We start from the raw sequence: 13291 nt of genomic DNA on the forward strand, positions 1-13291 counted from the left end.
TAATTAATAAATAATGAAAAAAATAGATATGCAAAGTTAGAATTTTTTTATATTTAAAATTAAAAAGAAAATCATAGCAAAAAAATTTGAATTATTACATATCTTTGTATTTCATTGAAAAATTCATTATAATCTTTGGGAGGTTGAAATATTATTCATAATAATCAGTCAAAAAAATCATTGTAACGTTATCGCAAATACAAATATTGTTTTTGTTTAGATAAATCTTCTTTTACACGTCATTAAACTTGCACATAATAATATTCTTTTATAAATAAAATCAAAATATAGATATATTTAATATCTTAAAATATATTTTATACCGTATTAAAAATTACGAATTCTCTAAATTTTATAAAATCAAAAAATGCTGAAAAAAAATACATTAAAAGATATATGTATACACATAGATACACGTAGACAGGGTAATATAAATATCTATGTATATAATAATTAGAAGATAAGTTTTTAAATACTGAAACATTGACACGTTGATTGCTACAATATATTCATACCTAATTCAAAAAGCTACAGTGCAGTTATCACAGTTATAATAATTTTATTATAACAATTAATTATTATTATGATGCTTAAATGAAATTATACTCTTATCTCTGTAATACCTCAATGACATATAGATGCCCATATCAATTATTGTCTGCAAATGTAGAATTGTTTATACAAACACCGTATAAACTTGTAAAAAAAGAGATAATGAGTTTCAAATATTTCAGTAATAAATCGAACATTTCTTTCCGCACATCATAGAATGTAAATCTAAAACTTTCGAAATATTAAAGTCAAATAAACTGAATGATAACCGAAATAATAATTCATTTTTACATCAAGAAAATATAAAAATGAATAATAAACAGTCACAGTTTCATTATTATAAATTGCTATTAAAAACAAAAATTATTAACAATTATTAATTGTTCCACAATGCACAATTCTTACTACTCATTTGTACATTTAGAAAAATATTTTATTCGATATCACTTGAAATATGAATTAATTACTTCTTCCATTAATTAAAAATTATACACTACGACCACTTCGACAAAATAATTAACACATGTAATACCACAGTAGCAATCAATTTGCCAAAAAAATTTCTAATCAAGATCACGATTTTTCCAAGTAATGACGAAGATTAAAAAAAATTAAAAATAACGAAAGAAACAAATCAAAAGACAGTTCCAATTGCACCCTATAAAAAATATTACCAAAATTTTGTCAAGACCTCGAAAATTAGAAAAATGCAAAAAAAGGAACAGTTTCGATTTCTTAAAACCATGACAGTGGATTCTCCTTTTAGAAAAGTCCGAATAAAATCACTCTAGATGATTATTGTCACAAAATATCGCACTCGTCAAACGAACTGACAACTATTTAAAAAAAAAAAATTAATAAACAGATACAATGACGCTGTCACCATACTTCTCTGGTTCCTTCCATTTTGCTCGATCGAAAGTCGCAGACGAACTGTTCGTAGGGGTATGATCTACTCCCGACGTAAACTACGTACAAAAAGGGTTAAAAACGCTATGTTGAATAATTTATGCAACTAACGAAAAAAGAAGAAAAAAAAAGGAAAGGAAAAGAGAATATGAGAGAGCTTTTGGGTTCGTGTCAAAAAAAAAGTAGAAATAAGAAGGGGTGAGTTGTTAACGAATATAGTAGACTCAACAATAATTGATCAACACTCGACGGACACTGTTCTGCATTAATCATTTTTGTCTACCCTGTTATCTAAGTGAAATATACCATGTCTTCTCTTTTTTTCGGACTCTATATCCATCGAAAGTTTCTATGTAACGCCCCCGTGAATATTTTTCGAGTGAAAGAAAGATACAACGACGCTCACTATTACTACTAAATAGAAAAGGAAGAAAAACTAAAAGGGTTTCCAAGTTGTTAAAGAATTGAATACTAGCCTTTTACGAGTTTTCTTACTGTCAGTTCTCTTCAAATCGGTCGTGATGTAGTGTACAGAAAGTATAATAAAGCAACGATGTCATATAAATGGAATTGCTGAAGATCTTTTGGCTACGTCTGGAAATAAGAAACATTACTGTTAAATTCGATTATATGTGAGAAGTTAAACAAAAATCTTTTCAAGTGAGAAAAATTATTACTTACGTGCGAAAAGAACTTTTGAATTCTGTATCCAGCAAAGTGAATTTTATTTTATTAAGGCAAAGAACATAACTCAAAAATATTATTATTCGAAAGATTGTTTATGGTAAATATATATAATTAATAATTATTGATGATAATAAATTTACTTATATTGATTTAAACTTACTTATACTGATAATAAACTGTTTCAATTATTAATTTTATTCGTTACAAGCATATGCTAGGTCAACAGTCACATAAATACATACATACATTCATATTTATTCTCTGTCGCCTATAATTTGCAATTTAATAATATATATGTAATATAAATTAGACAATATCTGGGTGTGTGTGGGTGTATACATGCATATATGCATATATAATGTTAAACATATATGTATATATGATGTATATTATATATATATGTATATATATATATATATATATATATATATATATATATATATTTAACATTAATATTTTGAAAATCAATACAATTTAATATGTAAATATAAAATTAATACATATATCCTTGAATCATAGTTAAAATATCTTTATTTTGTAATAATTTTCAAATTGAATTTATATATGTAAAATTAAAATTATATTTAAATATAAAATATATTTAAATGATTCAAAAATAATAATATTATACGCTATATATTACACAAATAAAACTTATAATTTCTGGAATATATAATATTCTGTAATATCATGACGTAGAAAAAATATTTAATTATTCTATGGAAACAAAATTCTTTTTTTTTAACATTGAAATATATACACAAGATATGACTCTCGGATATACATACGCATTTACGTCTATCTTAGAGCTTGTGTGCAAATGCAAAAAAAATTCTAATAAAGTAACAAAAATGAAAACTCTGGTAAAAATAAGGACTTGAGTCAAGAAATGAGTCAAATATAGTCATTTAAATAACAAATATATCACCCATAATGTTTATATTGCCAATACTTAACTTAATAACGTGAATGTATACAAATTTACAACATGCAGTATATTCAATATTTTTATCAAAATGTCAATAACAATATTCCAGTAATAAATATTTAAGGCTGATTATGTCACAATTCTACATAAACGTTCGTAGTAATGATAGATAAGCCATTGATGACTTGACTATCTGCAAAATTTACAAAAAGATGACAAATCTTAACCTGTTTAAATTGTCGAATAAATACCAAATAAAAACTAATAAAGAAAAGAAAAACAACGATCTAAGGGATATAATATTTCCTTATAGAAATAAAACGAATAAAATATACGTATGATATATCAAAAATAATAAAAAATATGAACACACCATCTCGATAAATAATGAAAAGTTAAGGAATAAAAACAATAAATCATAAACAAATAAAAATAAACTGTTCTAAAGAAAACAACAACTTTTGGACCACGAAAAATATATTAAAAACAAAAAATTGACAGGAGAGGATAACGAAAGTAAAATAAAGAGAAAATAGATTAACGAGATGCCGATTATAAGATAATAACTTAAAAATTTTTTTAATCTTGCAGATGAGAAACAAAAAAAAAAGAGAAGAAGAAGAAACAGAAATAAAAATACGACCCACCTCTGTAAAAGTACGCACGGACACAACGCAAAATTTCACACAAGTCAATTGCAGTGGCTTTCTAGCTCGCATCATGCAAATGCAAATCGATTTCATATCGATCGTCGATAGTTCATACCAGTTGCAATGATAAAGTGCTTCGCACAAGCTCGTGCTCTGGATTAAAGAAAGAAAAAAAAATAACAAAACTGTATCAATAAATTATTGAATCAAATAACAGATGGAATTGAAATTTAATAAGAATTCGATTAGTTACTTCTTCGATGAGACATTCACCGATGTAACAATAAGTGAACAACGTGCCAGACAAAACGGAAACATATATAAAGAACGTTATTATACCAATTCCTTCTAATACTGTTAAACTCTACAAAATCAGAAATTATCTGTTAGACAATATACGGTACAAAAATTGAGTAGAGTTACATATACGTACGGACAGCATTTGATAACACGATATACAAAGCTGTATAGTTGTCCCAAATAAATGTTGTCCAATAACTACATTAAAACTATCCTCTAATATATCCCCTAATCTGAAACAGTTACGAAGAGGATAAAATAGTTATTATGACATCTTCCTCACATTAAAAGAAAAATAATTTCAATTTAATTGTGAAGTAGTATTTGTGCTCGCTGATATTAAAAATTATGAGACACGTGTCATATTCATTTTTCATAAGGAACGCATATAAGGGATGAAACAACACCTTCGAATCTATTTACGAAAAAATCAAATGTTAATAATCCGTTGTATTCAACAATATGTATTCGAACAAGAATTTGTTCGATTTTCAATATAAAATAATTCAATTAAAAAATGACTTGAAACGTTAAAATGAACATCTTCGAGGAACATCTTCAAAAGAACATTACAAAGTTTACTTTTCACGATAAAATATAAAAAAAGAATGAACAGATTGAAAAAAAAATGTTATACACATAAGAAATTACAGTGTAGCAAACATATATTAACTGAAGAGTTATATTTGCTCTATTATGAATGGTAAAACAAATATAGCGTCGTTGAAAACATTTTTAAGATTGACAACATCAATCTTAAATAATATGACTAAAAAATTATTTGAAACGTTAAAAGAAAAATTTCGAAATTTACTTTTCACGATAAAATAAAAATAAAAAATGAATCGATCTAAAAAAAATGTTTTCATACACATGAGAAATTCTATACAAGTACAAATATATATTAATTAAAACGAGATATATTTGCTCTATTGTGGATGGTAAAACAGATATTGGGTTGTTGAAAACACTTTTGGGCATTTACTTTTGTATAAGTTTACGAGAAAAAACTCTTAATATTTGCAATTTTCCTTGCGATTAAATCACTTACAATTTCATTAATAAAAATCAGTATTATTAAAAACAATTCTACTAGTGAACAAACCATCTAATTTTTTTATAACGGAATTGTAATAAAACTAGGAAAAAAGAAAACATTTTTAAAAATCCATTTCCTAAAAATACTCTGAAAAGCCGCGTCTCATAATTGATTTTGCTCTACTCATTTGTATTGTTTGAAAATGGAAAAAAAAAACTTCGATCAGCATACGTTCCATTATAAATTAGATTTAATTATAGAAGTGATATCACCTTATCAAACGATGGTGTCGTAGAATCATTTTTCGAATTCCCTGCCGACAACCATCGGAATCATTTAAAACATCCTTCATTCTGCACTTCAATATGGCCAATTGACCGGTAAGATGAAATCCGGTGGTAGCCAATAAACTATCAGTTCCGATGTAACCGGAAAGGATTATTACTACACGAAAAAATTCATGTATGCAGCCAAATGTATAACTTTTTACATCGTATGGTTTTAATAATGGCTTTATTTTATAAGGTAATTTATATTCCAATGAAGAATTCGCCATAACTGCATAAAGAAAAAATTATTATTTACGTTAATAACGTAATTTTTTTTATCATTCGCACTGATTCTTATTATTTTACCGAATGCAGAAAAGTAACGAATTTTTATTTATATTATATTTTATATTTAGCATAAATTAATTTTCTATACTATTATACATATATATTATTTACTGTAAAATTAATTTTTATACACAAAATTTTATTATTATATTTATTACTATTCTTTTCTGTCTCTTTTAAGATTTCTTCCATTATTATTATTTCTAACACTATTATTATTGTACTTATTTTTATTATTATAATATTCATATATAATTATTCAATTAGTACAGAAATAGTATTTTTAAAATGTAGAATAGATTAATTCTTAATCCATTATACAATTTTTTATACGTATATCTAAACTGGAGATTCAAAGAACGGATTACAAGTTTTCATCACAGAAAAGTAAAGATATTTAAAGAAATTGATAGAATTTCAAACATTGTTTAAATATCTTCGACAATTAAAAATGAATAAAAAAAATTTTTGAAAAAAAGTTACTTGTTCATTAAAATAAAATATATTTCTATTATAAAAAATATAGGTACCTATTCGAAAAAACAAAATTGTCATTGCAATGATCTTGGAACGTTTCAGTAAATAATCTCTCCGATACAATCAAATAATATTTATCAGAAAAATTTATACTTATGTGTATATATGTATATATTGCAATTTTATCCATTATTTTGTCAGAAGAAAATCTAAATAGTTAACAGAATGCTATATAATAGAAATATTTAAAATGATTGTATTACCTGCAAGAACATTCGGTATGACATTTTTAAAATAATAATAAATTGTTAAGAAGGTCATCGATGGAAATGCAGTCATGATGAATATGTAGGAAAATTTGTTATATCTCATAAAAATCAGTCTCTCTTCTTCGGTTTTATAATTATCGACTATGTAATCGTTTTCTGTTTCTGTCAAAAATCTTGACAAAGATCGATACTTTATTCGACACATCCCAAATTTCGTCACTGTCATTACCACCAACATGTTCTCCATAACGTTTGTCATTACGTAACGGATATCTTTGATGTATTCGATCAAATCGAGAAATCCTAAAAAACTGTAAAGACATCCGTAAAATAGAAATGGTACGAACAACGAGTCACGAATTTCCAATGGCCAAACTCCAGAAAAACCGAGCAATCTTTTGCACCATGTAATTGCTTTCTTGGTATTGGTGAAATATGTATCCTTGAAAAACATAATGCAAAACAACAATGTTTCCATTAAATAGTATGTTACAGAATTGGAGATATAAATGTATTCCTGGCTCGTCAAATTACGAGCATAAAGTAAGCCAATACGTTGGTATTCAATGTCGAAATTTTTAATATCAATGTTGTACCAAATGTATCTAGATGATTTTAAAAATCAATTACACCTTTTTGAGACTTTTTCATATTATTAGTTTTCTTTCTTTATCGTCAAGAAGTTCACAGACGTTGTATTAAACAATTCCATATTACTTATTGACCATCTCAATAATCTTAATAATTTAAAATCCTCTAATAACTTTTGATCCATTTAGTGGATATTTTAGATAATAAAAAGAAATAGGTTAACGCTTGATAAAATTTCATCACTTGTCATTTAAAAATAATAAATAAAATTATTGTTTTTGTTAAGTCCAATCTTTTTGTACACATCAATAAACTTACATATAATAATATTCTTTTATATACATAATCAAAATATAGATATATCTAAAATCTTAGAATATATTTATATATCGTATTAAAAAATACTAATTATTTAAATTATACAAAATCAAAAAATGCTGAAAGAAAATATATTACAATATATACATATACGTGATAATATAAATATATATGTATATAATAATAGAAAAATAAATTTTTAAACATTCAAACATTGACATTGTTGATTGCTACAATATTTTTATAAATCCTTCAAAAAGCTACAGTGCAATTATCACAGTTATAATAACTTTACTGTAATTATTAATTATAATTATGATGCTTAAATAAAATTATATTCTTATCTCTGTAACACCTCAATGACATATGGTTGTCCATATCAATCAGTGAATCGCCTAAAAATGTAAAATTGTTGACACAAACACAGCATAAACTTGTAGAAAAATGGAACAATGAATTGTAGATATTAGAGTAATAAATCAAACATTTGTTTACGCTTATCATAGAATATAATTGTTAACAAATTTGTTAATAAACTTTCGATATATTAAAGACTATTAAACTAATGACAGATAATCGAAATAATTATTTCTATTTACATTAGGAAAATATAAAAGTAAATATTAAATAGTCACAATTTCATTATTATAAATTGCTAACAGGAACGAAAATTGTTGCAATTGTTAATGACAATTATTAATTGTTTCACAAAGCACAATTCTTACTACTCATTTGTTTATCAAGAAAATTATTTTGTTCCATATCAATTGACATATAGAGTAATTAATTCTTGAATTTACACCATGACTTCTTCAAGAAAATAATTAGCAGTCACATGAGATACTACTGCAGCAATCAACTTATTAAAAAAATTTCTCTTAGAAAAATCAAAATTAAGATTTTTCCAAGTCGCGAAGATAGTTCAAAAAATGAAAATTTAAATCAGACGAGAAATAAGGATAGCATCGACTGTGTTCTAAAAAAAATTATCTATTAATTATCTATATAAAAATTCTATTAAAAATTTTATCGAGATCTCAAGAGTTAGGAAAATGCTAAAAAAGAAAGGAAAAACATCGATTTTTTGAAACCGTGACAATAGCTTTTCCCTTTACGAAAGTCCAAACAAATTCACTCAGGACGATTATTATCACAAATCGTCTCATTCGTCCAACGAACTGACAACATTTTATAAAGAATAAATAAATAAATAAAATGACTTTATCACCATACTTCTCTGGTTCTTTCCATTTTGCTCGTTCGAAGGTTGCCGACAGACTGTTCGTCGAGGCACTATCTACTCCCGACGAAAACTACGTGCAAAAGGAGTTGAAATTAGTTGGTTGAATATTTCATGCAACTAACGAATAAAACAGAAAAAGGAAAGAAAAGGAGAAGCAAAATATCAGGTAGCTTTCAAGTCCCTTTCGATCCTTGTCGAAAGTACGGATTAAAAAAAAGGAAATGAGAAGGGGTGAGTCGTCAACGAACACAGTAGACTCAACAATAATTGATCAACACTCGATGAACACTGTTCTGCATTAATTATTTTTATCTACCCTGCTCTTTAAGCGGAATATACCTTGTCTTCTCTTTTTTAGGACTCTATATCCGTCGAAAGTTTCTATGTAACGCCCTTGTGAATATTTTCGGAGCAAAAAAGAAAACGACGACCCTCGCTATTAGTACGGAATAGAAAAACAAAAAAATAAAAGGGTATTCTAGTTAGGTAGTTGAATTCTAACCTTCCACGAGTCTCTTTGCTGCCAATTTTCTTCTAATTAAAACTATGGTGAAACATCGAAGTTATTAGAATGCAATTGTTGTAGATCTTTGGGGATGCTACTGGAAATAACGAAAATTATTACAAAATTAATGGGAAGTTAAACGAAAATATTTTCATCTGACAGAAATTATTACGTACGGAAAAAACTTACTGAAGTAGGTATTTATCAAAGTAAATTTTCATTTATTATAGTAACAGAAAATGTTATTTTACTCGAAAGATCGATTACGTTAAAAATGTATGATCAATTATTTACAGTCACATACACAAATTCATATTTGTTCTCAATCGTCTATAATTTGCAAACTAATAATATAAATTATATAAATTAGACAACATATGTGTGTGTATGTGTGTGTATATATATATATATACACATATATTTTTTTGTGACGTTTTAAATTATATCTTATAACATATATATATATATATATATATATATATATATATATATATATATGTTATAGTTAAATCCTGATTAAAAATTTTATAACAATTTGATTTGTAATAATTTTCAAATTAAATTCATATATATAAAATTAAAATTATACTTCAGTATAAAATATATTTAATACGTGTATATTTAAAAATGATCAGAACTATATATATTATACAAATTATAAATTATAATTTCTATAACATCTTTAATCATGTAAAAAAATATTTCTTTATTCTAAAAAATCAGAATTTTTTTTCAATATTGAAATATATGCATAAGACAAATCGGGGATACACATTCGCATTTAATTATGTATATATATTTTACAATTTGCAATTTGTGCTGATGCATAAAAATTTTTAATAAAGTAACAAAAATGAGTACTTTTTTAAACGTGGAAACTTCAGTCAAATATATTCATGTAGATAACAAATATATATTTCATAATGTTTATCTTATCAATATTTATCTAAATTACGTGATTGTATGCACATTTATTATACCCAATAAGTTTCAAATTTTTATCAAAATATTAATAATAATATGCCAATAATAATTATTCAAGACTAATTGTTATACAATTTTATTTACATTATCGTTCGTAATACTGATAAGTACGCCATCGACGTCTTGATTATCTGTAAAAATTTATAAAAAAATGACAAATCTTTTGAACTTTGAAGTATTAAAATTATCAAAAATATTCGAAATAAAAATTCAAAAAACTGATAAAAAAGAAATAAAATTATCAACGAGATTATAAAAATAAAACAAATAAAACACCTAGGGAAAATAATAAAAACATAGAATACTTCATCTTGATAAATGTCACAAAGTTAAGAAATAAAAACAATAAATCATGAACAAATAAAAATAAAAGGATTTTCTAAAGAAAATCAAAACTTGTAGATCGCGAAACGTATATTGAAAAAAGAAATTGACTACGAAAAAATAACGAAAGTAAAATAAAGAAAAAAAAAAATGATTAGCGAAATACCGATTATAAGATTATATCTTAAAAATAAAAAAAAAAATAACGACTCACGTCGGTAAAAGTACGCAAAGACACAACGCAAAATTTTGCGCAAGTCAATTGCAATGGCTTCCTAGCGCGCATCATGCAAATGCAAATCGATTTCATATCGATTGTCGATAGCTCGTACCAATCGCAATAATAAAGCGCTTCGCATAAGCTTGAGCTCTGGATTAAAGAAAGAACAAAAAAAAAATAAACTCGTATCAATAAATTATTGAATCAAATTACAGATTGAATTGAAATTCAATAAGAATTCGATTAATTACTTCCTCGATGAGACATTCACCGATGTAACAATAAGTGAACAATGTGCTCGATAAAACAAAAAGAAATGCTGCGAACGTTATTATACCCAAACCTTCTAATACCGCTAAACTCTAAAAAATTAGAAATTATGTATTAGAGGATAATCGGTGCAAAATTTGCATAGAGTGACGTATACGTACGGAGAGTACTTCGTAACTCGACATACAAATTTGAATCGTTGTACCTAACAATTGTTGACAAATGACGATATTAAAACTATCTTCTAATATATCCGCTAGTCTGAAACAGATAAGAAGAAGATAAATTCTTTTTTATAATGACACTTTCCTTATACTAAACGAATAAAAATTTGTTTCACTATGAAGTAGTCTTAATGCGTGTTGATGTTAAAAATTATGAGATTACTGTCGGTTCTGTTTCTACCACATATCCGTATTAAGGAAGAAAAGGATCGTGTCAAATTTTTCTATGGAGAAATCAAATATTAATAATTCGTTATAATCGAACAATCGTATGCAAGCAAAATTTAATCAATTTTAAATCTGAAATAATATAAATAAAAAGTGACTTGAAAAATTAAAATGACCATCTCAAATTTTACTTGTCGCGATAAAATATAAACAAAGAATAAAATAATATAAAAGAAAGTATATTCTTATAAACATAAAATTATACTGAATATGTATTAATTAAAACAAAAATATATTTATTCCATTTTGAATACTAAAATAAATGTGGTATTGATGAAAAGGCTTTTGGATTTTTACTTTGGTATACGTCTACGACAAAACTCATGATCTTTGAAATTTTTCTTATAATTAAATTGTTTACAATCTTATTAATAAAAACCTACATTATTAAAAACAATTCTATTAGAGAACAAAATTGTATAATTATGTTCGTAACAAAATTAAAAAAAAAAAATCTCTAAGAAAAAAGAAACAAATTACAAAAATTCATATCTTCAAAATATATTCAAAAAAATCCGCGTCTCATAACTGATAGCATTCTTTTGTACCATTTAAAATAAAAAAAAATACAATATATTCCACTCAATACATGTTCCTTTACAAATTAAATATATTAATAAGAAAAGTGTTGTCACCTTATCAAACGATGATGTCGAATAATCAATTTATGTATTCCCTGCCGAGAACCATCAGTATCATTTAAAACATCCTTCACTCTAATTCTCAATATAGCCAACTGACCGGTAAGGTGAAATCCAGTAGAAGCCAATAAACAATCAGTTCCGATGTAACCGGAAGTAACCATTGTTATACGTAAAAATTCGTGTATGCAACCAAACGCATAACTTTTTGCATCATACGGCTTCACTAATGGCTTTATTTTATAAGGTAATTTATATTCCAATGTAGAATTTGCCATAACTACGTTGAAAGATAATAGAGATTTAATAAAATTATTCGTCTATTTCTGAACGATAACTTTGAAAAATATTGTTTAAACAACAAACATTATTCAATCATCTCGATAAATTTAAAGTAAATAAGAAAATGTTTCAGACAAATGTTATTTGTTCTTCTACGTAAAATATATTGCCATTATAAAAAATTCTTATTCGTTAAAACGAAGTTTTGATTGCAATGACATTGACATATTCCACTAAAAAAAATCTCTGACAATCAAATGACTATTGCTAGCAAAATTTGTACGTGTTTATAAATTTACACACACGCAAATATATTTAAAATTTAGTCTATTATTTCGTTAGAAGTAAATTTAGAAAGATTTAAAAAAATGATATATAATAAAAATATTTCAAATGATTGTATTACCCATAAGTATACTCGATATGACAGTTCTAAAATAATACAAAAGAATTATGAAGCTCATCGATGGAAACGCAGTCATGATGAATATATAGGAAAATTTATTATATTTCATAAAAATCAGTCTCTCTTCTTTGGTTTTATAATTATCGACGATGTAATCGCTTTCCGTCTCTGTCAAAAATCTTGACAAAGATCGATATTTTATTCGGCACATCCCAAATTTCATTAGTGTCATTAACATTACCATGTTCTCCCTAATGTTTGATAGTACATAACGAAAATCTTTGATATAATTGATCATATCGAGAAGTGCTAAAACACTGTAAAGACATCCGTAAAATAGAAATGGTAGGAACAACGAATCTCGAATTTCCATTGGCCACACTCCAGAAAAACCGAGCAAACGTTTGCACCACTTCATCGCTTTCATGGTACTGGTAAAATCTATAACCTTGAAAAAATAATACAAAACAGCGATGTTTCGATTAAAGAGTATAGTACAAAATTGGGAGTCTAAAAATGTTCATAGCTTGAAAAATCACGAGCCTAAAGGGTGACTTGAAAAAATAGTATTTGATTGATCAATATGTTGGTATCCAATGTCGGAATTTTTAATACCAATATGGAACT

The 13291-nt window shown here is 25.7% G+C and overlaps 2 protein-coding genes across 2 annotated transcripts; both read right to left on the reverse strand.

Annotated features, from left to right (window-relative positions):
• Positions 1 to 2844: 2844 nt before the first annotated feature.
• LOC127072414 (odorant receptor 13a-like) lies at positions 2845 to 8588 on the reverse strand. Its single transcript, XM_051012840.1, has 7 exons — positions 8571 to 8588; positions 6423 to 6870; positions 5338 to 5623; positions 4160 to 4259; positions 3980 to 4090; positions 3724 to 3879; positions 2845 to 3269 (listed from the first exon to the last, which is right to left on the reverse strand). Exons 1-7 carry the CDS (start codon positions 8586 to 8588, stop codon positions 3219 to 3221), a joined length of 1170 nt encoding a protein of 389 aa, XP_050868797.1. The 3' UTR covers positions 2845 to 3218.
• Positions 8589 to 10149: 1561 nt separating this feature from the next.
• On the reverse strand, positions 10150 to 13091 carry LOC127072294 (odorant receptor 4-like). The gene is made up of 6 exons (XM_051012595.1): positions 12665 to 13091; positions 11971 to 12256; positions 11045 to 11144; positions 10865 to 10975; positions 10608 to 10763; positions 10150 to 10200 (listed from the first exon to the last, which is right to left on the reverse strand). The coding sequence occupies exons 1-6, from the start codon at positions 13089 to 13091 to the stop codon at positions 10150 to 10152; spliced, it is 1131 nt and encodes a 376-aa protein (XP_050868552.1).
• Positions 13092 to 13291: the final 200 nt, after the last annotated feature.

Source organism: Vespula vulgaris, chromosome 25, assembly GCF_905475345.1.
Source record: "Vespula vulgaris chromosome 25, iyVesVulg1.1, whole genome shotgun sequence".
Lineage (NCBI taxonomy): Eukaryota > Metazoa > Arthropoda > Insecta > Hymenoptera > Vespidae > Vespula > Vespula vulgaris.

Coding starts and splice junctions, on each gene's coding strand:
- LOC127072414 (XM_051012840.1), bottom strand. Junction 3,880..3,979: donor GTGAATGTCTCATCGAAGAA/GTAACTAATCGA, acceptor TCTTTAATCCAG/AGCACGAGCTTGTGCGAAGC. Junction 3,270..3,723: donor CCGTGCGTACTTTTACAGAG/GTGGGTCGTATT, acceptor TAAATTTTGCAG/ATAGTCAAGTCATCAATGGC.
- LOC127072294 (XM_051012595.1), bottom strand. CDS start 13,091: ATGAAAGCGATGAAGTGGTGCAAACGTTTGCTCGGTTTTTCTGGAGTG. Junction 10,976..11,044: donor CGAGTTACGAAGTACTCTCC/GTACGTATACGT, acceptor CTAATTTTTTAG/AGTTTAGCGGTATTAGAAGG. Junction 10,764..10,864: donor GTGAATGTCTCATCGAGGAA/GTAATTAATCGA, acceptor TCTTTAATCCAG/AGCTCAAGCTTATGCGAAGC.